At 59.6% G+C, this 24,500-nt stretch overlaps 2 protein-coding genes across 2 annotated transcripts; both read left to right on the forward strand.

Annotated features, from left to right (window-relative positions):
- The first annotated feature begins 6,142 nt into the window (after window positions 1-6,142).
- On the forward strand, window positions 6,143-8,017 carry LOC135316625 (coiled-coil domain-containing protein 81-like). Its single transcript, XM_064470580.1, has 5 exons — window positions 6,143-6,209; window positions 6,512-6,573; window positions 7,125-7,281; window positions 7,547-7,803; window positions 7,906-8,017. The coding sequence occupies exons 1-5, from the start codon at window positions 6,143-6,145 to the stop codon at window positions 7,993-7,995; spliced, it is 633 nt and encodes a 210-aa protein (XP_064326650.1). The 3' UTR covers window positions 7,996-8,017.
- Window positions 8,018-16,541: 8,524 nt separating this feature from the next.
- LOC135316626 (coiled-coil domain-containing protein 81-like) lies at window positions 16,542-18,416 on the forward strand. The gene is made up of 5 exons (XM_064470581.1): window positions 16,542-16,608; window positions 16,911-16,972; window positions 17,524-17,680; window positions 17,946-18,202; window positions 18,305-18,416. Exons 1-5 carry the CDS (start codon window positions 16,542-16,544, stop codon window positions 18,392-18,394), a joined length of 633 nt encoding a protein of 210 aa, XP_064326651.1. The 3' UTR covers window positions 18,395-18,416.
- Window positions 18,417-24,500: the final 6,084 nt, after the last annotated feature.

Below are 24,500 nucleotides of genomic sequence, written 5' to 3' on the forward strand. Positions count from 1 at the left end.
AACAAAGTCCAGGCTATCCCCTTGCAGGGCAACACCGCCCGATCGTGATGCTCTGAGAACAAGCATTAAACTGGTAGAACACACGCATGAACCTCTGTGAAAAACCTTTCCCTACGCCCGCCTCCCGTGCTTTCCCATCGCCGTCCCTCACGAGCTACCTCAGCATCGGGCTGAGCAAGGTTTTGTGGCTGGGACAGCAAAGCCCTTGGACACCTGCCCTTCCCCGGCTCCCCACCGAGGCGGGTCTCAGGGCACCTGGGGGGGCTGCAGGTGCCATCCCGGCTCTGGGGACCATGGCCAGGCCTGTGGGACTCTTCTCAGCCCAGCAGCGGTGCTGGGGGCCGGGCCGCCGGGGCAGCCAGGGCCGTTCCCTGCGCCCGCAGCCTGCACCCGGGCAGGGTGTTGGGGGAGGCCCAGTCCTGGTCGGGGCGGGATGGGGGTCTCCAGGGGATCTCCCTGGGGCTGGAGCAGCGCGGCCCTGCCTGGAGCTGCTCCCTCCTGCTGGGTTGGGGGCTTCGGGCCCGGGCAGGGTGGGGCTTCCATGGACACCAGCCGGGAAGGGGACCCGGCCTGGCCTGGGTGCGCCCGGGGCTCAGTGCGGGTGTGCAGGCCCCAGGGCACGCTGGGCGCTCTGGTCCCTCCCTTGCCACGTGGCGTGCTGGGAGCTGTGGCTTGGAGACGGACACGGCGTCTCCTGAGCCGTGCTCACCGGCGCCTCTGGGCTGCTTGGGAAGAGCTGGAGCTCAGGGGAAGGACGGACACGGCCTTGGCAAGGACTCGGCCCTCAGTGGCGCCAAATTCTCCCCAACACCCAGGCAGACGGGGCTAACGCCAGGCTGTGCAGAGACGGTCACCCGCTTCACTGAGCTGGGGTTTTTCTTCCCCTAAGAACACTGCAGGAGCAGAAAATATTCTGGGAGGAAATACAGGAGAGGCGTGCCCAAGGACTTTGCAAGCGGCAACGTCATTCACGATCCTTTTCCCAAAGAGATTGTGCTTTTATCGGAAACGTGCAAAACCCAACGAGTTTGAGTTGCAAGTAAGGAAGCAACCCAGCAGCCAGCGGGAAACAAGGCTGCCTGGGTCTGTTACGGGCTGTCATCAGCTCTAGGAGTAAAGCACGCTTCAGGGTTTCTGCAGGGAAACCAAGCGTGCTTTCCCCGAGCCTCGTCCCTCCTCGGAGCCTTGGTTGGAGGAAGCGCTTGCTGGTCAATTGTAGCACAGAGATGGCCAGGCCCAAAGACTTGTGGCGAATGCAGTTAAACCCAGTTGGCGGCCGGTCACAAGCGGTGTCCCCAGGGCTCAGTGCTGGGGCCAGTTCTCTTTAATATCTTTACCAATGACCTGGATGAGGGGATCGAGTGCAGCCCCAGTAAGTTTGCAGAAGACACTAAATTGGGCAGGAGTGTTGGTATGCTGGAGGGTAGGAAGGGGCTGCAGAGGGACCTGGACGGGCTGGATCATTCGGCGAAGGCCAAGCGTATGCGATTCAACAAGGCCCAGTGCCGGGTCCTGCCCTTGGGTCACACCAACCCCAGGCAGCGCCCCAGGCCCGGGGCAGAGGGGCTGGGAAGTGCCCGGTGGAGAAGGCCCTGGGGGTGCTGGCTGACAGCCGGCTGGGCATGAGCCAGCAGTGCCCGGGTGGCCAAGGAGGCCACCAGCCCCCGGGCTTGTGTCAGCACTGCTGTGGCCAGCAGGAGCCGGGCAGGGATGGGGCCCCTGTGCTGGGCCCTGGGGAGGCCCCACCTCGAATGCTGGGCTCAGGTTTGGGCCCCTCGGGACAAGAAGGGCCTGGAGGGGCTGGAGCGTGTCCAGAGAAGGGCAGCGGGGCTGGGGCAGGGTCTGGAGCACAAGTGTGCTGGGGGGCGGCTGAGGGAGCTGGGGGGGTTTAGCCTGGAGAAGAGGGGGCTGAGGGGAGCCCTTCTCGCTCTCTGCAGCTGCCTGAGAGGGGCTGGAGTGAGGGGGGGGTCGGTCTCTGCTCCCAAGGAACAGGTGAGAGCACAAGAGGAAATGGCCTCAGGCTGCGTCGGGGGAGGTTTAGGTTGGATATCAGGGAACATGCCTTCACTGCAAGAGTGTTCAGGCCCTGGCACAGGCTGCCCAGAGAGGTGGGGGAGTCACCATCCCTGGGGGGGTTCAAAAAAAACGTGTAGACGTGGCACCTGGGGACATGGTTTTTGAGAACTAGGAGTTGGACTTGATGATTTTAGAGGTCTTTTGCAGCCTTAATGATTCTGTGATTCGATGAAAGTGCCGTTTGGCGCCTGGCAGAAAGAGCCGTTTGTGCGTCCCACTGTGTTTTATTTCATAGAACCATTGCTTTCTGTTTGTTTCAGCTGGGCTAGTTAGGGGTTATTATTGTTTAGTTTAAATTCAGACCCAAAGGACAGACCTATGATTAGCACCTCTGTGTGGCCGGAGTTCTCGGGGAGATCCGTCAGTGGAGCTGGGGGCATTTTGAAGGCCAAGACTCTGGTGGTTGAAATTCCGGGCCTGACGTGCACCTCCTCCTTTGAAAGTCTCTCTTCCTCCTTCCAGGACTCGAAGAGTGCTAACTTCTCTGAACGCCAACTACAGAGTAAGGTGTTGCCATCTCCCTGTACCAGGTACCGTGGGGTAAAAGGAAGAGGCACAAAATGCCTCTCTGCATGTGGTGAGGGAGATGCTGAGTGTTTTGCCTTCTCCACCCTGTGATTTCACTTCCAAGGGCCCTTTTTTTTTTTGTTATTGTCTATGAGGGAAAATGGTATTAAAAGACTCTATGAAACTGGTGGGATGGAGAAGTTAATTTCTCAAAATATGTTGGGGAGCAGCGTAGGATTTCCAGACCAGCTTGGTGCCCAGGGGTTTTGGAGGAGCATCTTCACACGAGGTTATGAGGCTTAGAGGGCCACGGCTGCCCGGACGGAGCTCTGTGACCCGTGTCCCAGGCTATGCGGCAGGAGGGAGCGTGAGCTCTTTCTCCCCCTGTGCAGCCAGGAGCACCCTGATCTGTGCCAAAATGGGCCAGCGGGAGGCAGAGAGACCCTGCAACTCTGGTCTCTGCTTGCTGGAGCCCCAGCACAACGGGCTGCTTACAGCCTTCAGGGGCTAGGGAGGCTGACGGACAGTCTGTCCCAAGTCAGAGGAGGTTCTGGGGTCGATGTGGGCTGTCAGCTACTTGGCTTGAGGAAGAGTATCGGAGCCTTAGTCCAAGTGAAAGGTGTTGCCCGTAGCCCTGCACTGCCTGGCAGAGATGTTGGGAGGGGCGCTGGGGCTGTGCAGGTGGCAGAGGGTCAGACAGACTTTGCAGAATGACTTAAGAGAGGAAATTTGTTTTCAGCTTCCCACCACGAGAAGCGCCAGACTCTCTCAGCACCCTGAAGGCCACGCAGGACGCGAAGCCTGGAGGAGAAGCTGAAAGCCAAGACTCACCCTTTTGCTTATCCCCCTCTCAACCTTCGGAGATCGGCTACTTAAATGTAGCTTCCCCTGGAGACACCACAGCCTCCCAGCTGCAGGGGCTGAGTCAGAGCATCAGCTCTGAGAACTTCTAAACGGGGAAAGATGTTTGTAAAATATTAGCCGGACTGCAAGGCTTTGGGCTCCTCTGGCTGTGAGATAACAAGGACCGACGGCAGGGGGAGAATTGCCAAATGGACGGACCTGGTGATCTCTGTCATGTATTTCAACTAAATCAGTCAACAGCTTTTTTTCAACTTGCCCAACTCTGTGTGTGTGATCCCAGATCCAGCTCTCCGCACGCGTGGAGAAGAAAGGAGGGGATCTGAGCACCCAGAGAAGGAAAGAGGGTACACCTTAATGCTTACTAACAGTGGTGGAGGGTCTACGAGGATGCTTGGGTGGGAGTAGAAGGAACCGGATCATGCAGAACAGGGGTGTCGAGGGAACAGCTGTGCTTGCAAGAGGGAAGCAGAAAGGATCAGAGTGTGAGCTATGGGGAAGAGAAGGGATCCGTACATATTCAGGAGGGCATGGGATGACTCGGAATCACCGTTTGCATGAAGGGGAACCACGGAAGCCTGAGATCTCGCAGGAGGAGAGGGAGAGGTCCTCCAAAATAGCGGATCAGCCTGGAGGGCATCTGAGCACGCCTGGAGGGGAGCAAAGGGGACCTGAACTGGCACAGAGGGCCACGGTGGGGATAAGAGCGGTCCCCAATGGGCAGAGAGCAGCTCTCTTCTCCCAAGGGAGGGAACAGAGGATCTTTAAGGAGAAGGAGGAGGATCTGAGCACACATCAGTTGACATTTATTCAAAGCTGACTTGGCTCCAACCACAATTTCAAAATAAGGTTTTTTTTTTTTAACCTAATCTGCCATGCTCGCTTGTATCCGCACTGAAATCCAACGTTAAAACTATTGGCTTGGATTTTGTGGATGAGGGAAAGGCTGTGGATGTTATCTACTTGGACTTCAGCAAAGCCTTTGAAACTGTCTCCCACAGCACCCTCCTAGAGAAGCTGGCAGTTCAAGGCTTGGACGGGTGTTGTCTTCACTGGGTAAAAAACTGGCTGGATGGGCAAACCCAGAGACTTGTGGTCAAGGGAGCTAAATCCAGTTGGTGGCTGGTCATGAGTGGTGTCCCCAGGGCTCAGTGCTGGGGCCAGTTCTCTTTAATATCTTTATTAATGATCTGGACGAGGGGATCGAGGGCACCCTCAGTACATTTGCAGATGATGCCAATTGTTTGGGAGTGTTGATGTGCTGGAGCGCAGGAAGGTACTGCAGAGCGACCTGGACAGGCTGGATCATTGGGCCGGAGGCAACAGTATGCGATTCAACAAGGCCCAGTGCCGGGTCCTGCCCCTGGGTCACACCAACCCCAGGCAACGCTCCAGGCCTGGGGCAGAGGGGCTGGGAAGTGCCCGGCGGAGAAGGCCCTGGGGGTGCTGGCTGACAGCCGGCTGGGCATGAGCCAGCAGTGCCCGGGTGGCCAAGGAGGCCACCAGCCCCCGGGCTTGTGTCAGCACTGCTGTGGCCAGCAGGAGCCGGGCAGGGATGGGGCCCCTGTGCTCGGCCCTGGGGAGGCCCCACCTCGAGTGCTGGGCTCAGGTTTGGGCCCCTCGGGACAAGAAGGGCCTGGAGGGGCTGGAGCGTGTCCAGAGAAGGGCAGCGGGGCTGGGGCAGGGTCTGGAGCACAAGTGTGCTGGGGGGCGGCTGAGGGAGCTGGGGGGGTTTAGCCTGGAGAAGGGGAGGCTGAAGGGAGCCCTTCTCGCTCTCTGCAACTGCCTGAGAGGGGCTGGAGTGAGGGGGGGGTTGGTCTCTTCTCCCAAGGAACAGGTGATAGCACAAGAGGAAACGGCCTCAGGCTGCGCCAGGGGAGGTTTAGGTTGGATATCAGGGAACATGCCTTCACTGCAAGAGTGGTCAGGCCCTGGCACAGGCTGCCCAGAGAGGTGGGGGAGTCACCATCCCTGGGGGGGTTCAAAAATATATAGAGGTGGCACTTGGAGAAGTGGTTTAGCAGTCCTGGTAGCCTTGGGTTGGCGGTTGGACTTGATGATTTTAGAGGTCTTTTGCAGCCTTAATGATTCTGTGATTCTATTAGTTTCTTCACTTGCTCTCTACATTCAGGCTTCTTTCCATACCCACCTCAAAACAATTTTGAGCAACCTTTCCCAAAAGCATGTGGTCCCCTGCACCTAGACGGTCTCTGCTTGGGCTACCTGGGGACAAGGACGCCTGGGAATTTGGGGGAATTTTTAGTTCCAACTTGATTTTGTTCCCCCTTCAAGTCTCCTAATCTTGTCTCTCTGGCACGGTCTTGGTGTCCTTGTTCAGCAGCCCTTGTAGGCGACCCTTTGGGTCTGCCTGTGGAGAGGGCAGCGGGTGGGTGGGGAGAGCTGCCCCAGATGCCCTCTGTGGCAGGGGCTGTGCTCACCTGCAGCCCCTCTGACACGGGCCGTGGTCACAATGGGGCACACCCCCTCACCGGGACACCTTGCCTCTCCCCACGGCACCCAGCCCGCACTTCCCTGCCAGTCAGGGAGGAGCTCAGGTGTGGGGGGCTGCTTTGGCCACTGCTCTGCTCTTGGGAGCTGCTTTGCAGCCCGCAGGGGGAGGCGGAGGCAGGCAGTGCCACAGCGCCGGCGCTGTGTGGACAGGAGGAGCGGAGGGGCTCGGCCAGGAGGAGCTGCAGCCATGGAGTGGTTCTCCTCTGCCTTCCTCCATGCGCTGTCTCCTCACCTGGCGGATTTCACAAAGGAGGGTAGGTGCTGCCAGAAGGTCCCGTGCTCGAGGCTCGGAACTCGGAGACACCTTCCTGGCGTGGACTGGAGCCCGTCCTTGTGCCAAGCCTTCTCCCCTCTTTCTTTCAAGTACAGAGCTGTGTCCCCAGCACGGGACGCCTTCTCATGGGGACACAGCTAAAACTCGGCTCTGCAGGGCAGTTCCTGCATGGGTGGTGTGAGGGGGGAGGCGGTGGTGTAGGACGACGCCTGCACCTGCTGCCTTGGCAAGGCGCTGAGCTTATTGACGTCACGCGTGCCCTGTCTCGCTCTTCTTCCCCAGAGATGGCCAGCATTTGGGATAGCGTGTCGGAGTGCTATCGCCAAAAGCTGCTGCTGAACAAGGTGGGCTGCTTTCCTTGCTGTCCTCCAGACCCTGCTGTGTCCTGGCCCCTCCCCGGCCTTTAATTCCTCCCCGCAACGGCTTAGGAAGCAGAAAACATGCCCCAGAAGGATCCTGCTGAGGACAGCTTTGCCACAGAGCAACTTCTGAGTGGACGGAGAGAAAAAGCAAAGCCCCGCTTTGGACAAAGAAGAACGTGGGCTTTCTTCTTTGGAGGCTTCCCTAGGCCTGCTGGCAGGGTGTAATGAGCGGGCAGAGAGCCGGGGGCAGTGTCCAGGGCTTGGCCCTCCTCGGGCCCTCTCAGGCTCCGGGTGGTGTGTCCTGCTTGTCCTTCACCTTGCGTGGCCTGGGAAGAGGGTGGGAGGGTAAAGCGGAGGGAGAGGGGAACAAGGTGGAGGGCAAGGCTCTTCCCCAAAGCTTTCCAACGGGGCCCCACCTTGTCCCTGGCGACCACCGGGGTGGGCAGGCCAACAGAGAAGCCTTAGTGTGCCTCGACGCTCTTCTCCCACCGGAACAATTCCAACGGCTCTTTCTTTCTCACTCTCGTTGGCAGGCTGTCAGGCTAATGGGCATGGCCACCGTCTACATCAGGGAGGAGGACTTTTGTCATGGGAACAAGGCGAGTGTCAAGGTCCAGAAACCCATGTTCCACCTGGACAAGCCAGTTCTGCTGGAGAAGAAGCTCCGCTATGAGACCAGATCACGGCCCGGTAAGAAGAGACCTCCAGGGCTGGGCTTCCAAAGCCTTGAGTCAGAGCTGGCGTTTCCCTCCCGCTCCCCCTTGACAGGAGCAGCGGTCTGCGTGGGGACAGGGTGCTGGCCCCCAAAGGCAGGCCGGGCCGCTTGCTGCTGCGTGGGGAGTCGGTGGGGTGGGAGGAGGCTCGGTGGGCTCTTGATGGGTCGCGGTGCTGAGAGCTGATGTGAGCCTGCTGAAGGCTGAGCAAGTGACTTTGTTGCCGGGCGGTTTCTTTGCAGAGGACTTAGAAGTTGCAGAGCTGATCTACGCCGAGGTCGCCTTCTACCTCTCCATCCCCAAGAAAAAGGTCTTGAAGTGCGTCAAGGCTACCACAAATGTCATCGCGTGGGCCTTGACCGAAGGCAAGGACTTTGACTTTGTCTTCAAGAACTTTGGCATCCTGGTGTGCCGGGGAAGGAGAGTGGTCATGCGGTTCTTCGAAGACCTGCTGCGAGACGTGGACAAGACCGGCATCCTGGCAAACACTGCCCTGCGAGTGAGTCTGTTGTCTTTTCAGCGCTCCCTCTACCTCTCTTGCAGCCAGGTCGAAGCCATGACCTCGGGCACATTCACTCCCCTGCCTCTCTCCTTCTTGCAGAAGTCAAGCCTGAGGCCCTTGGTCATAGCCCGCAATGAGACAGCTGTTTTCCAGATGCCTCCTGGGGGGATCTTTGTGTTCCCACAGTGAGTATGTTTGCTTCTGTCGCCCCGGGCTGACCAAGCGAGCACCTTCTCAGCCCCTCTCTGGTGCAGCCGCCCAGAGGTGCCAAAGGCCGAGTTCCTGGGGCTGCTCTCCTCGGGAAGCTGCTGTGGAGTAGCTGTGCCCAAGGGGTGCTTCTCCGTGAAGTGCATGGCCACTCCTCGTCCTTTGGGAAGCGGGGTGTCGTCAAGTGGAGCACCAGGGGAGAGGGCCTGCTTACCTTCCCAGCCGTGTGGGGCGTGGAGAGGCAGTGAGGGGGACCCTTTCCCATAAAGCTTCCTCTGGTCCTCCCCTCTCCTTTGGGTGAGAATGAAATAGAGAAGCACCCAAACAAAACAAGCCCAAGGTGTCAGCATTTTCACGCGGAGTTTGCTGACGCTCCTTTCCTAATGTCTATTGCCACCTTGTTGTATGTTGCGCTCTGCAAACCTGGGGACTTGAGAGTAGCTCAGCTCTCGAGCAGCTCTGGGAGCAGCTCCTTAGTGGGGGCTGCAGGGGACTCCATTGCCCCTTACTGAAACCACCGGCACCTTCTTATTTGCAGGCTTGTGTACAAAAGTGCCACGTCTGAAAAAGAACTGGCTGACAAGGCGGCCCAACGAGGTACCGTAACAACGCACCCATGCCATGTAGAGACGCAAGCGTGTCTTCCCCACATATGATGCCACCTCCCCGGGGCGAGAGGTTCTCCAAAGTGACCAGCACGTCCCAGCTCACCCCCTTTTCCAAATGGGGCCCCTAGGAAGGAAGCAGTGGGGCAGGAAGTGCTCAGGGAGCAGCGTGGCCCCGTGGGAAGGGAGGGCTGGGAAATAGTGGTCGTCGGGAAAGGGCCAAGACCGCCCTAGGAAGCCCGACGGCAAGGCCTGGGGGTCCAGGCCTGGCACTAGTAGCAGTCGCGTGCACAGATGGCACGTCTGTCTTGCGGGAAGCGACCCAGAGGTGCAGCTGTGAAGAGCTTCCTGGTCTTGTGCTTCCAGGGGCTCGTCCTGCTGAGCGCCTGCTCTCCCGAGGGCGTCTTTCTCCCGTCCGGACAGGGGGCCTTGGTCTGACGGGAGAGAAGAGGGGCAAGGCGGGGACTGCAGCAGGTAGCGTAAGGTGAGACTCTTCAGCCACCCCTGAGCGGCACGTGGCTCATGGCCGTCTCGTCCTGGCTTTGACTTGACTCCTGGCCTAGGCCTAGCTCCCGTGCAGAGCTGCCTTGTGCTGCCTGCACGGGGCTGCTCCCTGAGCACCAGCTGAAGAACAGGCGCCTGCTGTTCTCGTACAAGCCCCGTGTGCGGTGTGTTTGCAGCGTGCTGCCGCCAATAGAGGGGACCCGTGCAGAGAAACGCAAGGAAGCCAGAGCGACGGACCGTCCTCAAGTCTGGCTGCCTCCTCTGGACAGTCGGCTGGGAGCAGCAGAGGTACGTGCTACAGGTGGACGTAATGATGGTGTCACGTGTAGGAAAACACGGCTCTGTGGAGAGGGTGTCCTCAAAGACAGCCGCGACACTGCGGACGTGTTCATCCCGTCACTCCTCCTGCCTCTGCCTTTCGGCCTGGCCAATGACCCCATCTGTTCACACCACGCTTGGCTTCCACGTGGACCCCACCTCCCGGTTCCCCCATCTCCCGCACCGGGGTCCCCGCCGGGGGCTTGCAGTCCCTGGCGTCTCTAGTGCTGCCCTGTCCAGGGGCGGGAGAGAGGTGTGACCTGGGCTCTAACGTTCCTCTTTGTCCCACCCAGGCCAAGAGTCAGTCCGAAATACTCCAGGTGAAGTGGTCTGACTTGTACGCGTGCTTGCCCTGGCCCAAAAGTAGCACGCAGGAGAGGGCCGAAGTACAGGCAGGACAGGAGGAAGTCATCTCCTGGGCCAAAAGGGATGGGAAGGAGATTTCTTACTGCCATCCCCGGGCAGAGAAGGGGAAGATACCGGCCCCTCCGCTGGAGACGCCACAGCCAGAGTAAGCGTGCGGCAGCTCCCGGCAAGGCTGGGGAGAGTCGAGCGGCAGAGACCGCCCGTCTGCGGGGTCAGGGGCCCGGTTTCCCCTGACACGGGCATGCCTGGGGTCAGCCCCGATGCCTGGTGTCCCTGGGCAGCCCCAGCCTGTGAGCAGGGGCCAGGGCAGGGTGTGAGAGGGAATTTGTCCCTGCTGTTGCAGCATCAGGTCACCACGAGCAAGGCAGGTCTTGGCAAACCTGGAGCCATACAGGTACCGCGAGGAGGAGCGCCGGAGGACTGTAGACTTCAACAAGTTTCTGGCAATGTTCCCTAAGCCGCCTCTCTGGTAAATATCTCCAGGCATGGGAGGCATTTTCCTGGTGCACATTCTCCTCCCTTGCCCGGGCAGCGGCAGCTGGGAAGGACTGTCTGTACTGACAGCCGGGTGGCAGGAGAGCAGCGAGGTCCTGAGGCTGTGCCCCTGAGTTAGAGCTGCCTTCCAGCCCCAGGGAGATGTCCGCAGGCAGAACAGGGGCAGACGGGGACATGGCTTTCTTCCTCTGGGATTGGCTCTGCCTTTCCACCCCACAGACACTGTCCCTCCTCTGCCACGGCACCCACAGCCGGACACCTTGCCCGGAGGGCCCTACCTGTCCGCTGCCAGGTCTCAGCCCTGAGCTGATTGATGGGCCTGGTCCAGTGGAGCAGGGGGTGTCTCAGAGACCACAGCAAGCCTCCAGGACCAGGCCTGGCAGGCAGGAGGTCTCTGCCCTCCTCTCTCTACTTCCAACTGATGTCAACACGCTTTTGGTTCCCCCTCAGCGTCGGGAAGAAGATGGAGCTGCACGGCCTCAGAGAAAAGCACGAGGCCGGTGCGACAGCATACGGGACGTGTGCGCAGTACGGCCACGTCGCACCACGCAGACCTGCAGCCCGGCGTTGAGGAGCAGAGCCTGAGGGGCCCAGCAAGCCCCAAGCTTGTCCATCGTGTCAGACTCGAGCGAATGCGTGTTGGTGCTGGAGCTCCCGCTCTTGCTGCCAGCGCTGCCTGCTCTGCAGCAGCAGAGCCCTCAGCAGAGTGGGACCTTTCCAAACATTGCATTCCTCCTGGAGATGCCAAATAAAGACGCCAGGGTCACCAAGCCCTGCCTGGAAGGACATTCATTGGCAGGCCTTTGGAAAGGACGGGCAGCTCCTGATCCCGCGTGCTGGCCCATCCTCCTGCAAAAGCAGCCTGCGTGCACAGTGCCTCCCGTCGCCAGCACCCTCGGTGTGACCGTGCACAGGCAGCTCAGCCTGGTCTTGCCCAAAGTGGGAACTGGGCAGCACTGGAGGGGAGGAGGGGAGATGCGGGCGTGCAGGAAGGGGAGAGGAGGGGAGGGCAGTGCCCAGCAAGGTGGAGGGAGGGCGCCTGAGCACACGGGGATGGGGATTGAGGAGGACATCTAAGGGCGCCTGCAGGGAAAGAAGGCACTCTGAGCCTGCCAGGAGGGCAAGGGAGGGCACCCGAATGCCGCGGGTGGGACTGAAGGGGATGTGTGCATGAACCAAAGGGCCAGGGGAGTCTCAGAACCTGCAGCCAGGGTCACAGAGGAGATGCAAATGGGCACTGTGGGGAATGGAGGGGCTCTCAGTGCTCTGCAGTGCAAGGTCCTGCTGCTGGGAGGTCGTCAGACAGAGCTGTCTCTGGTGCACACCACCTTCATTTTTACATCCGCACCGCTCAACAAAAGCTTGTCAGGGGACAAGTCACAAGGCCCACGGCCTCACCGGCTCAGAGGATGGACCCAGCAGATTTTACAAGCCTGACTTGCTGTTCTTTTTCTTGTCCTGCTCCAACTGTTCTCTCATTCCTTTCTCTTCTCAAGGCTGGGGTGGTCCTTCCCTCTGGGGGCTCTACTTGGCTCGCTCTTTTAAGGCTTTTGCTTTGAATAGAAGCACTTTTCTAGTGCTCCTGCGCCTTTCCAGCTTATCCATGCTGACCATGGAAGCATGTTGCTTGCAATACCTTGGGTGGTGCTTTCCACGTGTGACTTAACAATTGCCAAACTTCTTTTCAACACAGCCTTTCTAAACAGGCCATGGACTAGGCCCCCGACACCTGCACCGCTTGTTGCAGCAAGGCTGTTGCTGGCTGGGCTCTGTATTCATGGCCAAGCACAGGTCCCCGTGATTTTAAACCACCCCCGTTTTGGTGTGGTTTCTTGACATATCAGAGGCTTCCTGGGCTGAAGATGAAGCTTCACAATCTCATAGCCCAAAGCTAAATGAGACGTGCCTGTTCCGGTCAGCCTTTATTTCAATGCTGATCATGTCAATGTGCTGGCAGTTTACCAGCAAGTAGCGTTGGCTTATCACTGTCAGGATCTTCTTATCGCCACCAGTCGGAACATAGCACAAGAGGAGAACCGCAGAGTCCCCAGAAACCTGGTGCTACACCCCACACGTGTGTAGAGGTACAGTTAAACCCTCCAGAGAACCCTGCTAATGATGTGCCACATCCCCAGCCATAGCACAAGCGTAGGGCTCTTCAGCCTTTCTGAGCTCTCTTTTGCCCTGCCACTGCTGCCGAGTTGACAGCTGAAGCTTTGTTGTGGGAGTTAAGAAGATGATTCCGATATTCCATCAACATGGAGAGGGACGGATAATAGCCTTTCTGCAAAGCAGACTGCCATGTCTGTCCCTGCAGTGCCATTTCAGACATGGTGTCTTTGCTGATGCCATGTGCTGATGCTGTGTGCTCCTCTTTTCCCACCAGCTCCACCTATCTCTACTCAGAGCTCCAGGGGCCTCCCCTGGGCAAGTGTGGTCAAGTTCAAGCACCCTGAGTTTGGCCTTTGTTCCTGTGGAATGCCTTGGGGTGCACAGAAAGGCACACCCGGGGGGGTTGTGGGTGCAGCAGAAGGAACGTGGAGCGGTCCAGGCTGCCCATGGGACTTGCAACATGCCAAAATGTACAAGAGTGGGCTGGACCTTTAACAGATAAGCAGGGGGCTGCAGGGTGCGCAAAAGGGCACACCGAGGGGGTTTTGGTGCACTGAAAGGCACATGGAGGGGTGCGAGGAGACCCCACAGGCACACCCAGGGGTCCAGGGTGCGCCCAGAGGCATGCTCAGGGAGACCGGCCACAGCAGAAAGCAAAGCAAGGGGAAGTGGCCAGTCCCAAAATGGACACCGGTGCCCTCAAAGGGACGCTCAGGGCTCCAGGGATGCAGAGAGGGGCACACTGACGGGCCCAGTGTACCCCCACAGCTCACACCGAGAGCCCAGGAAGCACAAAAAGGCACATGGCGACGTGTCCAGCCACTCACTGTCTCTTGTGCTTCCCGGGAGCCTTGATGGCGAGAGCCTGCCATGGTGAGCCCGTCCGTCTCCCACACAGGTGAGTGCTGTGGGGAGCTGGGAGATGAGGACGGTGGGTGTGCAGAGCGTGCGGGGAGGTGGGTGCCTTGGAGAGGTGGCCTTGGGCAGCCTCTGGAGGTTCCTTCACGGGCTTTAGAAAGCCAGTTGCCTGATGGTCAAACATGCAAAATCTGGTTTCTTCCTTTGCGCGTGTCCCTTTCATCCTTTCTTTCCTCTGGCGGGCTTGCATCTTTGCAGTGTCCTCTCACACTTGATTAGAGGCCATTATGGCCTTGGGTTAGGTCTGCTGTAGCACTGACCCCGGATCTCGCTTTTTCTCTCCCAGTCACTGGTGAACATGAAACCGGATCTGCTGGGGATTCTCCCTGGATGTCTCCAGCTCTTCCGCCAAATTGAAACAAAGTCCAGGCTATCCCCTTGCAGGGCAACACCGCCCGATCATGATGCTCTGAGAACAAGTATTAAACTGGTAGAACACACGCATGAACCTCTGTGAAAAACCTTTCCCTACGCCCGCCTCCCGTGCTTTCCCATCGCCGTCCCTCATGAGCTACCTCAGCATCGGGCTGAGCAAGGTTTTGTGGCTGGGACAGCAAAGCCCTTGGACACCTGCCCTTCCCCGGCTCCCCACCGAGGCGGGTCTCAGGGCACCTGGAGGGGCTGCAGGTGCCATCCCGGCTCTGGGGACCATGGCCAGGCCTGTGGGACTCTTCTCAGCCCAGCAGCGGTGCTGGGGGCCGGGCCGCCGGGGCAGCCAGGGCCGTTCCCTGCGCCCGCAGCCTGCACCCGGGCAGGGTGTTGGGGGAGGCCCAGTCCCGGTCGGGGCGGGATGGGGGTCTCCAGGGGATCTCCCTGGGGCTGGAGCAGCGCGGCCCTGCCTGGAGCTGCTCCCTCCTGCTGGGTTGGGGGCTTCGGGCCCGGGCAGGGTGGGGCTTCCATGGACACCAGCCGGGAAGGGGACCCGGCCTGGCCTGGGTGCGCCCGGGGCTCAGTGCGGGTGTGCAGGCCCCAGGGCACGCTGGGCGCTCTGGTCCCTCCCTTGCCACGTGGCGTGCTGGGAGCTGTGGCTTGGAGACGGACACGGCGTCTCCTGAGCCGTGCTCACCGGCGCCTCTGGGCTGCTTGGGAAGAGCTGGAGCTCAGGGGAAGGACGGACACGGCCTTGGCAAGGACTCGGCCCTCAGTGGCGCCAAATTCTCCCCAACACCCAGGCAGACGGGGCTAACGCCAGGCTGTGCAGAGACGGTCACCCGCCTCACTGAGCTGGGGTTTTTCTTCCCCTAAGAACACTGCAGGAGCAGAAAATATTCTGGGAGGAAATACAGGAGAGGCGTGCCCAAGGACTTTGCAAGCGGCAACGTCATTCACGATCCTTTTCCCAAAGAGATTGTGCTTTTATCGGAAACGTGCAAAACCCAACGAGTTTGAGTCGCAAGTAAGGAAGCAACCCAGCAGCCAGCGGGAAACAAGGCTGCCTGGGTCTGTTACGGGCTGTCATCAGCTCTAGGAGTAAAGCACGCTTCAGGGTTTCTGCAGGGAAACCAAGCGTGCTTTCCCCGAGCCTCGTCCCTCCTCGGAGCCTCGGTTGGAGGAAGCACTTGCTGGTCAATTGTAGCACAGAGATGGCCAGGCCCAAAGACTTGTGGCGAATGCAGTTAAACCCAGTTGGCGGCCGGTCACAAGCGGTGTCCCCAGGGCTCAGTGCTGGGGCCAGTTCTCTTTAATATCTTTACCAATGACCTGGACGAGGGGATCGAGTGCAGCCTCAGTAAGTTTGCAGAAGACACTAAATTGGGCAGGAGTGTTGGTATGCTGGAGGGTAGGAAGGGGCTGCAGAGGGACCTGGACGGGCTGGATCATTCGGCGAAGGCCAAGCATAAGCGATTCAACAAGGCCCAGGGCCGGGTCCTGCCCTTGGGTCACCCCAACCCCAGGCAGCGCCCCAGGCCTGGGGCAGAGGGGCTGGGAAGTGCCCGGTGGAGAAGGCCCTGGGGGTGCTGGCTGACAGCCGGCTGGGCATGAGCCAGCAGTGCCCGGGTGGCCAAGGAGGCCACCAGCCCCCGGGCTTGTGTCAGCACTGGTGTGGCCAGCAGGAGCCGGGCAGGGATGGGGCCCTGTGCTGGGCCCTGGGGAGGCCCCACCTCGAATGCTGGGCTCAGGTTTGGGCCCCTCGGGACAAGAAGGGCCTTGAGGGGCTGGAGCGTGTCCAGAGAAGGGCAGCGGGGCTGGGGCAGGGTCTGGAGCACAAGTGTGCTGGGGGGCGGCTGGGGGGGCTGGGGGGGTTTAGCCTGGAGAAGGGGGGGCTGAGGGGAGCCCTTCTCGCTCTCTGCAGCTGCCTGAGAGGGGCTGGAGTGAGGGGGGGGGTCGGTCTCTGCTCCCAAGGAACAGGTGAGAGCACAAGAGGAAATGGCCTCAGGCTGCGTCGGGGGAGGTTTAGGTTGGATATCAGGGAACATGCCTTCACTGCAAGAGTGGTCAGGCCCTGGCACAGGCTGCCCAGAGAGGTGGGGGAGTCACCGTCCCTGGGGGGGTTCAAAAATATATAGAGGTGGCACTTGGAGAAGTGGTTTAGGAGTCCTGGTAGCCTTGGGTTGGCGGTTGGACTTGATGATTTTAGAGGTCTTTTGCAGCCTTAATGATTCTGTGATTCTATTAGTTTCTTCTCTTGCTCTCTACATTCAGGCTTCTTTTCATACCCACCTCAAAACAATTTTGAGCAACCTTTCCCAAAAGCATGTGGTCCCCTGCACCTAGACGGTCTCTGCTTGGGCTACCTGGGGACAAGGACGCCTGGGAATTTGGGGGAATTTTTAGTTCCAACTTGATTTTGTTCCCCCTTCAAGTCTCCTAATCTTGTCTCTCTGGCACGGTCTTGGTGTCCTTGTTCAGCAGCCCTTGTAGGCGACCCTTTGGGTCTGCCTGTGGAGAGGGCAGCGGGTGGGTGGGGAGAGCTGCCCCAGATGCCCTCTGTGGCAGGGGCTGTGCTCACCTGCAGCCCCTCTGACACGGGCCGTGGTCACAATGGGGCACACCCCCTCACCAGGACACCTTGCCTCTCCCCACGGCACCCAGCCCGCACTTCCCTGCCAGTCAGGGAGGAGCTCAGGTGTGGGGGGCTGCTTTGGCCACTGCTCTGCTCTTGGGAGCTGCTTTGCAGCCCGCAGGGGGAGGCGGAGGCAGGCAGTGCCACAGCGCCGGCGCTGTGTGGACAGGAGGAGCGGAGGGGCTCGGCCAGGAGGAGCTGCAGCCATGGAGTGGTTCTCCTCTGCCTTCCTCCATGCGCTGTCTCCTCACCTGGCGGATTTCACAAAGGAGGGTACGTGCTGCCAGAAGGTCCCGTGCTCGAGGCTCGGAACTCGGAGACACCTTCCTGGCGTGGACTGGAGCCCGTCCTTGTGCCAAGCCTTCTCCCCTCTTTCTTTCAAGTACAGAGCTGTGTCCCCAGCACGGGACGCCTTCTCATGGGGACACAGCTAAAACTCGGCTCTGCAGGGCAGTTCCTGCATGGGTGGTGTGAGGGGGGAGGCGGTGGTGTAGGACGACGCCTGCACCTGCTGCCTTGGCAAGGCGCTGAGCTTATTGACGTCACGCGTGCCCTGTCTCGCTCTTCTTCCCCAGAGATGGCCAGCATTTGGGATAGCGTGTCGGAGTGCTATCGCCAAAAGCTGCTGCTGAACAAGGTGGGCTGCTTTCCTTGCTGTCCTCCAGACCCTGCTGTGTCCTGGCCCCTCCCCGGCCTTTAATTCCTCCCCGCAACGGCTTAGGAAGCAGAAAACATGCCCCAGAAGGATCCTGCTGAGGACAGCTTTGCCACAGAGCAACTTCTGAGTGGACGGAGAGAAAAAGCAAAGCCCCGCTTTGGACAAAGAAGAACGTGGGCTTTCTTCTTTGGAGGCTTCCCTAGGCCTGCTGGCAGGGTGTAATGAGCGGGCAGAGAGCCGGGGGCAGTGTCCAGGGCTTGGCCCTCCTCGGGCCCTCTCAGGCTCCGGGTGGTGTGTCCTGCTTGTCCTTCACCTTGCGTGGCCTGGGAAGAGGGTGGGAGGGTAAAGCGGAGGGAGAGGGGAACAAGGTGGAGGGCAAGGCTCTTCCCCAAAGCTTTCCAACGGGGCCCCACCTTGTCCCTGGCGACCACCGGGGTGGGCAGGCCAACAGAGAAGCCTTAGTGTGCCTCGACGCTCTTCTCCCACCGGAACAATTCCAACGGCTCTTTCTTTCTCACTCTCGTTGGCAGGCTGTCAGGCTAATGGGCATGGCCACCGTCTACATCAGGGAGGAGGACTTTTGTCATGGGAACAAGGCGAGTGTCAAGGTCCAGAAACCCATGTTCCACCTGGACAAGCCAGTTCTGCTGGAGAAGAAGCTCCGCTATGAGACCAGATCACGGCCCGGTAAGAAGAGACCTCCAGGGCTGGGCTTCCAAAGCCTTGAGTCAGAGCTGGCGTTTCCCTCCCGCTCCCCCTTGACAGGAGCAGCGGTCTGCGTGGGGACAGGGTGCTGGCCCCCAAAGGCAGGCCGGGCCGCTTGCTGCTGCGTGGGGAGTCGGTGGGGTGGGAGGAGGCTCGGTGGGCTCTTGATGGGTCGCGGTGCTGAGAGCTGATGTGAGCCTGCTGAAGGCTGAGCAAGTGACTTTGTTGCCGGGCGGTTTCTTTGCAGAGGACTTAGAAGTTGCAGAGCTGATCTACGCCGAGGTCGCCTTCTACCTCTCCATCCCCAAGAAAAAGGTCTTGAAGTGCGTCAAGGCTACCACAAATGTCATCGCGTGGGCCTTGACCGAAGGCAAGGACTTTGACTTTGTCTTCAAGAACTTTGGCATCCTGGTGTGCCGGGGAAGGAGAGTGGTCATGCGGTTCTTCGAAGACCTGCTGCGAGACGTGGACAAGACCGGCATCCTGGCAAACACTGCCCTGCGAGTGAGTCTGTTGTCTTTTCAGCGCTCCCTCTACCTCTCTTGCAGCCAGGTCGAAGCCATGACCTCGGGCACATTCACTCCCCTGCCTCTCTCCTTCTTGCAGAAGTCAAGCCTGAGGCCCTTGGTCATAGCCCGCAATGAGACAGCTGTTTTCCAGATGCCTCCTGGGGGGATCTTTGTGTTCCCACAGTGAGTATGTTTGCTTCTGTCGCCCCGGGCTGACCAAGCGAGCACCTTCTCAGCCCCTCTCTGGTGCAGCCGCCCAGAGGTGCCAAAGGCCGAGTTCCTGGGGCTGCTCTCCTCGGGAAGCTGCTGTGGAGTAGCTGTGCCCAAGGGGTGCTTCTCCGTGAAGTGCATGGCCACTCCTCGTCCTTTGGGAAGCGGGGTGTCGTCAAGTGGAGCACCAGGGGAGAGGGCCTGCTTACCTTCCCAGCCGTGTGGGGCGTGGAGAGGCAGTGAGGGGGACCCTTTCCCATAAAGCTTCCTCTGGTCCTCCCCTCTCCTTTGGGTGAGAATGAAATAGAGAAGCACCCAAACAAAACAAGCCCAAGGTGTCAGCATTTTCACGCGGAGTTTGCTGACGCTCCTTTCCTAATGTCTATTGCCACCTTGTTGTATGTTGCGCTCTGCAAACCTGGGGACTTGAGAGTAGCTCAGCTCTCGAGCAGCTCTGGGAGCAGCTCCTTAGTGGGGGCTGCAGGGGACTCCATTGCCCCTTACTGAAACCACCGGCACCTTCTTATTTGCAGGCTTGTGTACAAAAGTGCCACGTCTGAAAAAGAACTGGCTGACAAGGCGGCCCAACGAGGTACCGTAACAACGCACCCATGCCATGTAGAGACGCAAGCGTGTCTTCCCCACATATGATGCCACCTCCCCGGGGCGAGAGGTTCTCCAAAGTGACCAGCACGTCCCAGCTCACCCCCTTTTCCAAATGGGGCCCCTAGGAAGGAAGCAGTGGGGCAGGAAGTGCTCAGGGAGCAGCGTGGCCCCGTGGGAAGGGAGGGCTGGGAAATAGTGGTCGTCGGGAAAGGGCCAAGACCGCCCTAGGAAGCCCGACGGCAAGGCCTGGGGGTCCAGGCCTGGCACTAGTAGCAGTCGCGTGCACAGATGGCACGTCTGTCTTGCGGGAAGCGACCCAGAGGTGCAGCTGTGAAGAGCTTCCTGGTCTTGTGCTTCCAGGGGCTCGTCCTGCTGAGCGCCTGCTCTCCCGAGGGCGTCTTTCTCCCGTCCGGACAGGGGGCCTTGGTCTGACGGGAGAGAAGAGGGGCAAGGCGGGGACTGCAGCAGGTAGCGTAAGGTGAGACTCTTCAGCCACCCCTGAGCGGCACGTGGCTCATGGCCGTCTCGTCCTGGCTTTGACTTGACTCCTGGCCTAGGCCTAGCTCCCGTGCAGAGCTGCCTTGTGCTGCCTGCGCGGGGCTGCTCCCTGAGCACCAGCTGAAGAACAGGCGCCTGCTGTTCTCGTACAAGCCCCGTGTGCGGTGTGTTTGCAGCGTGCTGCCGCCAATAGAGGGGACCCGTGCAGAGAAACGCAAGGAAGCCAGAGCGACGGACCGTCCTCAAGTCTGGCTGCCTCCTCTGGACAGTCGGCTGGGAGCAGCAGAGGTACGTGCTACAGGTGGACGTAATGATGGTGTCACGTGTAGGAAAACACGGCTCTGTGGAGAGGGTGTCCTCAAAGACAGCCGCGACACTGCGGACGTGTTCATCCCGTCACTCCTCCTGCCTCTGCCTTTCGGCCTGGCCAATGACCCCATCTGTTCACACCACGCTTGGCTTCCACGTGGACCCCACCTCCCGGTTCCCCCATCTCCTGCACCGGGGTCCCCGCCGGGGGCTTGCAGTCCCTGGCGTCTCTAGTGCTGCCCTGTCCAGGGGCGGGAGAGAGGTGTGACCTGGGCTCTAACGTTCCTCTTTGTCCCACCCAGGCCAAGAGTCAGTCCGAAATACTCCAGGTGAAGTGGTCTGACTTGTACGCGTGCTTGCCCTGGCCCAAAAGTAGCACGCAGGAGAGGGCCGAAGTACAGGCAGGACAGGAGGAAGTCATCTCCTGGGCCAAAAGGGATGGGGAGGAGATTTCTTACTGCCATCCCCGGGCAGAGAAGGGGAAGATACCGGCCCCTCCGCTGGAGACGCCACAGCCAGAGTAAGCGTGCGGCAGCTCCCGGCAAGGCTGGGGAGAGTCGAGCGGCAGAGACCGCCCGTCTGCGGGGTCAGGGGCCCGGTTTCCCCTGACACGGGCATGCCTGGGGTCAGCCCCGATGCCTGGTGTCCCTGGGCAGCCCCAGCCTGTGAGCAGGGGCCAGGGCAGGGTGTGAGAGGGAATTTGTCCCTGCTGTTGCAGCATCAGGTCACCACGAGCAAGGCAGGTCTTGGCAAAACTGGAGTGGTACAGATCCCGCCAGCAGGTGTGGAAGAGGAAGACAGAGCTCAACCGGCTGCAGGCAACAGTCCCGAAGGAGGTCCACTGGTAAATATCTCCAGGCATGGGAGGCATTTTCCTGGTGCACCTTTTCCTCCCTTGCCCGGGCAGCGGCAGCTGGGAAGGACTGTCTGTACTGACAGCCGGGTGGCAGGAGAGCAGCGAGGTCCTGAGGCTGTGCCCCTGAGTTAGAGCTGCCTTCCAGCCCCAGGGAGATGTCCGCAGGCAGAACAGGGGCAGACGGGGACATGGCTTTCTTCCTCTGGGATTGGCTCTGCCTTTCCACCCCACAGACACTGTCCCTCCTCTGCCACGGCACCCACAGCCGGACACCTTGCCCGGAGGGCCCTACCTGTCCGCTGCCAGGTCTCAGCCCTGAGCTGCTGGGCCTGGTCCAGTGGAGCAGGGGGTGTCTCAGAGACCACAGCAAGCCTCCAGGACCAGGCCTGGCAGGCAGGAGGTCTCTGCCCTCCTCTCTCTACTTCCAACTGATGTCAACACGCTTTTGGTTCCCCCTCAGCGTCGGGAAGAAGATGGAGCTGCACGGCCTCAGAGAAAAGCACGAGGCCGGTGCGACAGCATACGGGACGTGTGCGCAGTACGGCCACGTCGCACCACGCAGACCTGCAGCCCGGCGTTGAGGAGCAGAGCCTGAGGGGCCCAGCAAGCCCCAAGCTTGTCCATCGTGTCAGACTCGAGCGAATGCGTGTTGGTGCTGGAGATCCCGCTCTTGCTGCCAGCGCTGCCTGCTCTGCAGCAGCAGAGCCCTCAGCAGAGTGGGACCTTTCCAAACATTGCATTCCTCCTGGAGATGCCAAATAAAGACGCCAGGGTCACCAAGCCCTGCCTGGAAGGACATTCATTGGCAGGCCTTTGGAAAGGACGGGCAGCTCCTGATCCCGCGTGCTGGCCCATCCTCCTGCAAAAGCAGCCTGCGTGCACAGTGCCTCCCGTCGCCAGCACCCTCGGTGTGACCGTGCACAGGCAGCTCAGCCTGGTCTTGCCCAAAGTGGGAACTGGGCAGCACTGGAGGGGAGGAGGGGAGATGCGGGCGTGCAGGAAGGGGAGAGGAGGGGAGGGCAGTGCCCAGCAAGGTGGAGGGAGGGCGCCTGAGCACACGGGGATGGGGATTGAGGAGGACATCTAAGGGCGCCTGCAGGGAAAGAAGGCACTCTGAACCTGCCAGGAGGGCAAGGGAGGGCACCCGAATGCCGCGGGTGGGACTGAAGGGGATGTGTGCATGAACCAAAGGGCCAGGGGAGTCTCAGAACCTGCAGCCAGGGTCACAGAGGAGATGCAAATGGGCACTGTGGGGAATGGAGGGGCTCTCAGTGCTCTGCAGTGCAAGGTCCTGCTGCTGGGAGGTCGTCAGACAGAGCTGTCTCTGGTGCACACCACCTTCATTTTTACATCCGCACCGCTCAACAAAAGCTTGTCAGGGGACAAGTCACAAGGCCCATGGCCTCACCGGCTCAGAGGATGGACCCAGCAGATTTTACAAGCCTGACTTGCTGTTCTTTTTCTTGTCCTGCTCCAACTGTTCTCTCATTCCTTTCTCTTCTCAAGGCTGGGGTGGTCCTTCCCTCTGGGGGCTCTACTTGGCTCGCTCTTTTAAGGCTTTTGCTTTGAATAGAAGCACTTTTCTAGTGCTCCTGCGCCTTTCCAGCTTATCCATGCTGACCATGGAAGCATGTTGCTTGCAATACCTTGGGTGGTGCTTTCCACGTGTGACTTAACAATTGCCAAACTTCTTTTCAACACAGCCTTTCTAAACAGGCCATGGACTAGGCCCCCGACACCTGCACCGCTTGTTGCAGCAAGGCTGTTGCTGGCTGGGCTCTGTATTCATGGCCAAGCACAGGTCCCCATGATTTTAAACCACCCCCGTTTTGGTGTGGTTTCTTGACATATCAGAGGCTTCCTGGGCTGAAGATGAAGCTTCACAATCTCATAGCCCAAAGCTAAATGAGACGTGCCTGTTCCGGTCAGCCTTTATTTCAGTGCTGATCATGTCAATGTGCTGGCAGTTTACCAGCAAGTAGCGTTGGCTTATCACTGTCAGGATCTTCTTATCGCCACCAGTCGGAACATAGCACAAGAGGAGAACCGCAGAGTCCCCAGAAACCTGGTGCTACACCCCACACGTGTGTAGAGGTACAGTTAAACCCTCCAGAGAACCCTGCTAATGATGTGCCACATCCCCAGCCATAGCACAAGCGTAGGGCTCCTCAGCCTTTCTGAGCTCTCTTTTGCCCTGCCACTGCTGCCGAGTTGACAGCTGAAGCTTTGTTGTGGGAGTTAAGAAGATGATTCCGATATTCCATCAACATGGAGAGGGACGGATAATAGCCTTTCTGCAAAGCAGACTGCCATGTCTGTCCCTGCAGTGCCATTTCAGACATGGTGTCTTTGCTGATGCCATGTGCTGATGCTGTGTGCTCCTCTTTTCCCACCAGCTCCACCTATCTCTACTCAGAGCTCCAGGGGCCTCCCCTGGGCAAGTGTGGTCAAGTTCAAGCGCCCTGAGTTTGGCCTTTGTTCCTGTGGAATGCCTTGGGGTGCACAGAAAGGCACACCCAGGGGGGTTGTGGGTGCAGCAGAAGGAACGTGGAGCGGTCCAGGCTGCCCATGGGACTTGCAACATGCCAAAATGTACAAGAGTGGGCTGGACCTTTGACAGATAAGCAGGGGGCTGCAGGGTGCGCAAAAGGGCACACCGAGGGGTTTTTGGTGCACTGAAAGGCACATGGAGGGGTGCGAGGAGACCCCACAGGCACACCCAGGGGTCCAGGGTGCGCCCAGAGGCATGCTCAGGGGGACCAGCCACAGCAGAAAGCAAAGCAAGGGGAAGTGGCCAGTCCCAAAATGGACATCGGTGCCCTCAAAGGGACGCTCAGGGCTCCAGGGATGCAGAGAGGGGCACACTGACGGGCCCAGTGTACCCCCACAGCTCACACCGAGAGCCCAGGAAGCACAAAAAGGCACATGGCGACGTGTCCAGCCACTCACTGTCTCTTGTGCTTCCCGGGAGCCTTGATGGCGAGAGCCTGCCATGGTGAGCCCGTCCGTCTCCCACACAGGTGAGTGCTGTGGGGAGCTGGGAGATGAGGACGGTGGGTGTGCAGAGCGTGCGGGGAGGTGGGTGCCTTGGAGAGGTGGCCTTGGGCAGCCTCTGGAGGTTCCTTCACGGGCTTTAGAAAGCCAGTTGCCTGATGGTCAAACATGCAAAATCTGGTTTCTTCCTTTGTGCGTGTCCCTTTCATCCTTTCTTTCCTCTGGCGGGCTTGCATCTTTGCAGTGTCCTCTCACACTTGATTAGAGGCCATTATGGCCTTGGGTTAGGTCTGCTGTAGCACTGACCCCGGATCTTGCTTTTTCTCTCCCAGTCACTGGTGAACATGAAACCGGATCTGCTGGGGATTCTCCCTGGATGTCTCCAGCTCTTCCGCCAAATTGAAACAAAGTCCAGGCTATCCCCTTGCAGGGCAACACCGCCCGATCGTGATGCTCTGAGAACAAGCATTAAACTGGTAGAACACACGCATGAACCTCTGTGAAAAACCTTTCCCTACGCCCGCCTCCCGTGCTTTCCCATCGCCGTCCCTCACGAGCTACCTCAGCATCGGGCTGAGCAAGGTTTTGTGGCTGGGACAGCAAAGCCCTTGGACACCTGCCCTTCCCCGGCTCCCCACGGAGGCGGGTCTCAGGGCACCTGGGGGGGCTGCAGGTGCCATCCCGGCTCTGGGGACCATGGCCAGGCCTGTGGGACTCTTCTCAGCCCAGCAGCGGTGCTGGGGGCCGGGCCGCCGGGGCAGCCAGGGCCGTTCCCTGCGCCCGCAGCCTGCACCCGGGCAGGGTGTTGGGGGAGGCCCAG

The sequence above is a fragment of the Phalacrocorax carbo genome, chromosome 20 (genome assembly GCF_963921805.1).
Source record: "Phalacrocorax carbo chromosome 20, bPhaCar2.1, whole genome shotgun sequence".
In the NCBI taxonomy this organism is placed as follows: domain Eukaryota; kingdom Metazoa; phylum Chordata; class Aves; order Suliformes; family Phalacrocoracidae; genus Phalacrocorax; species Phalacrocorax carbo.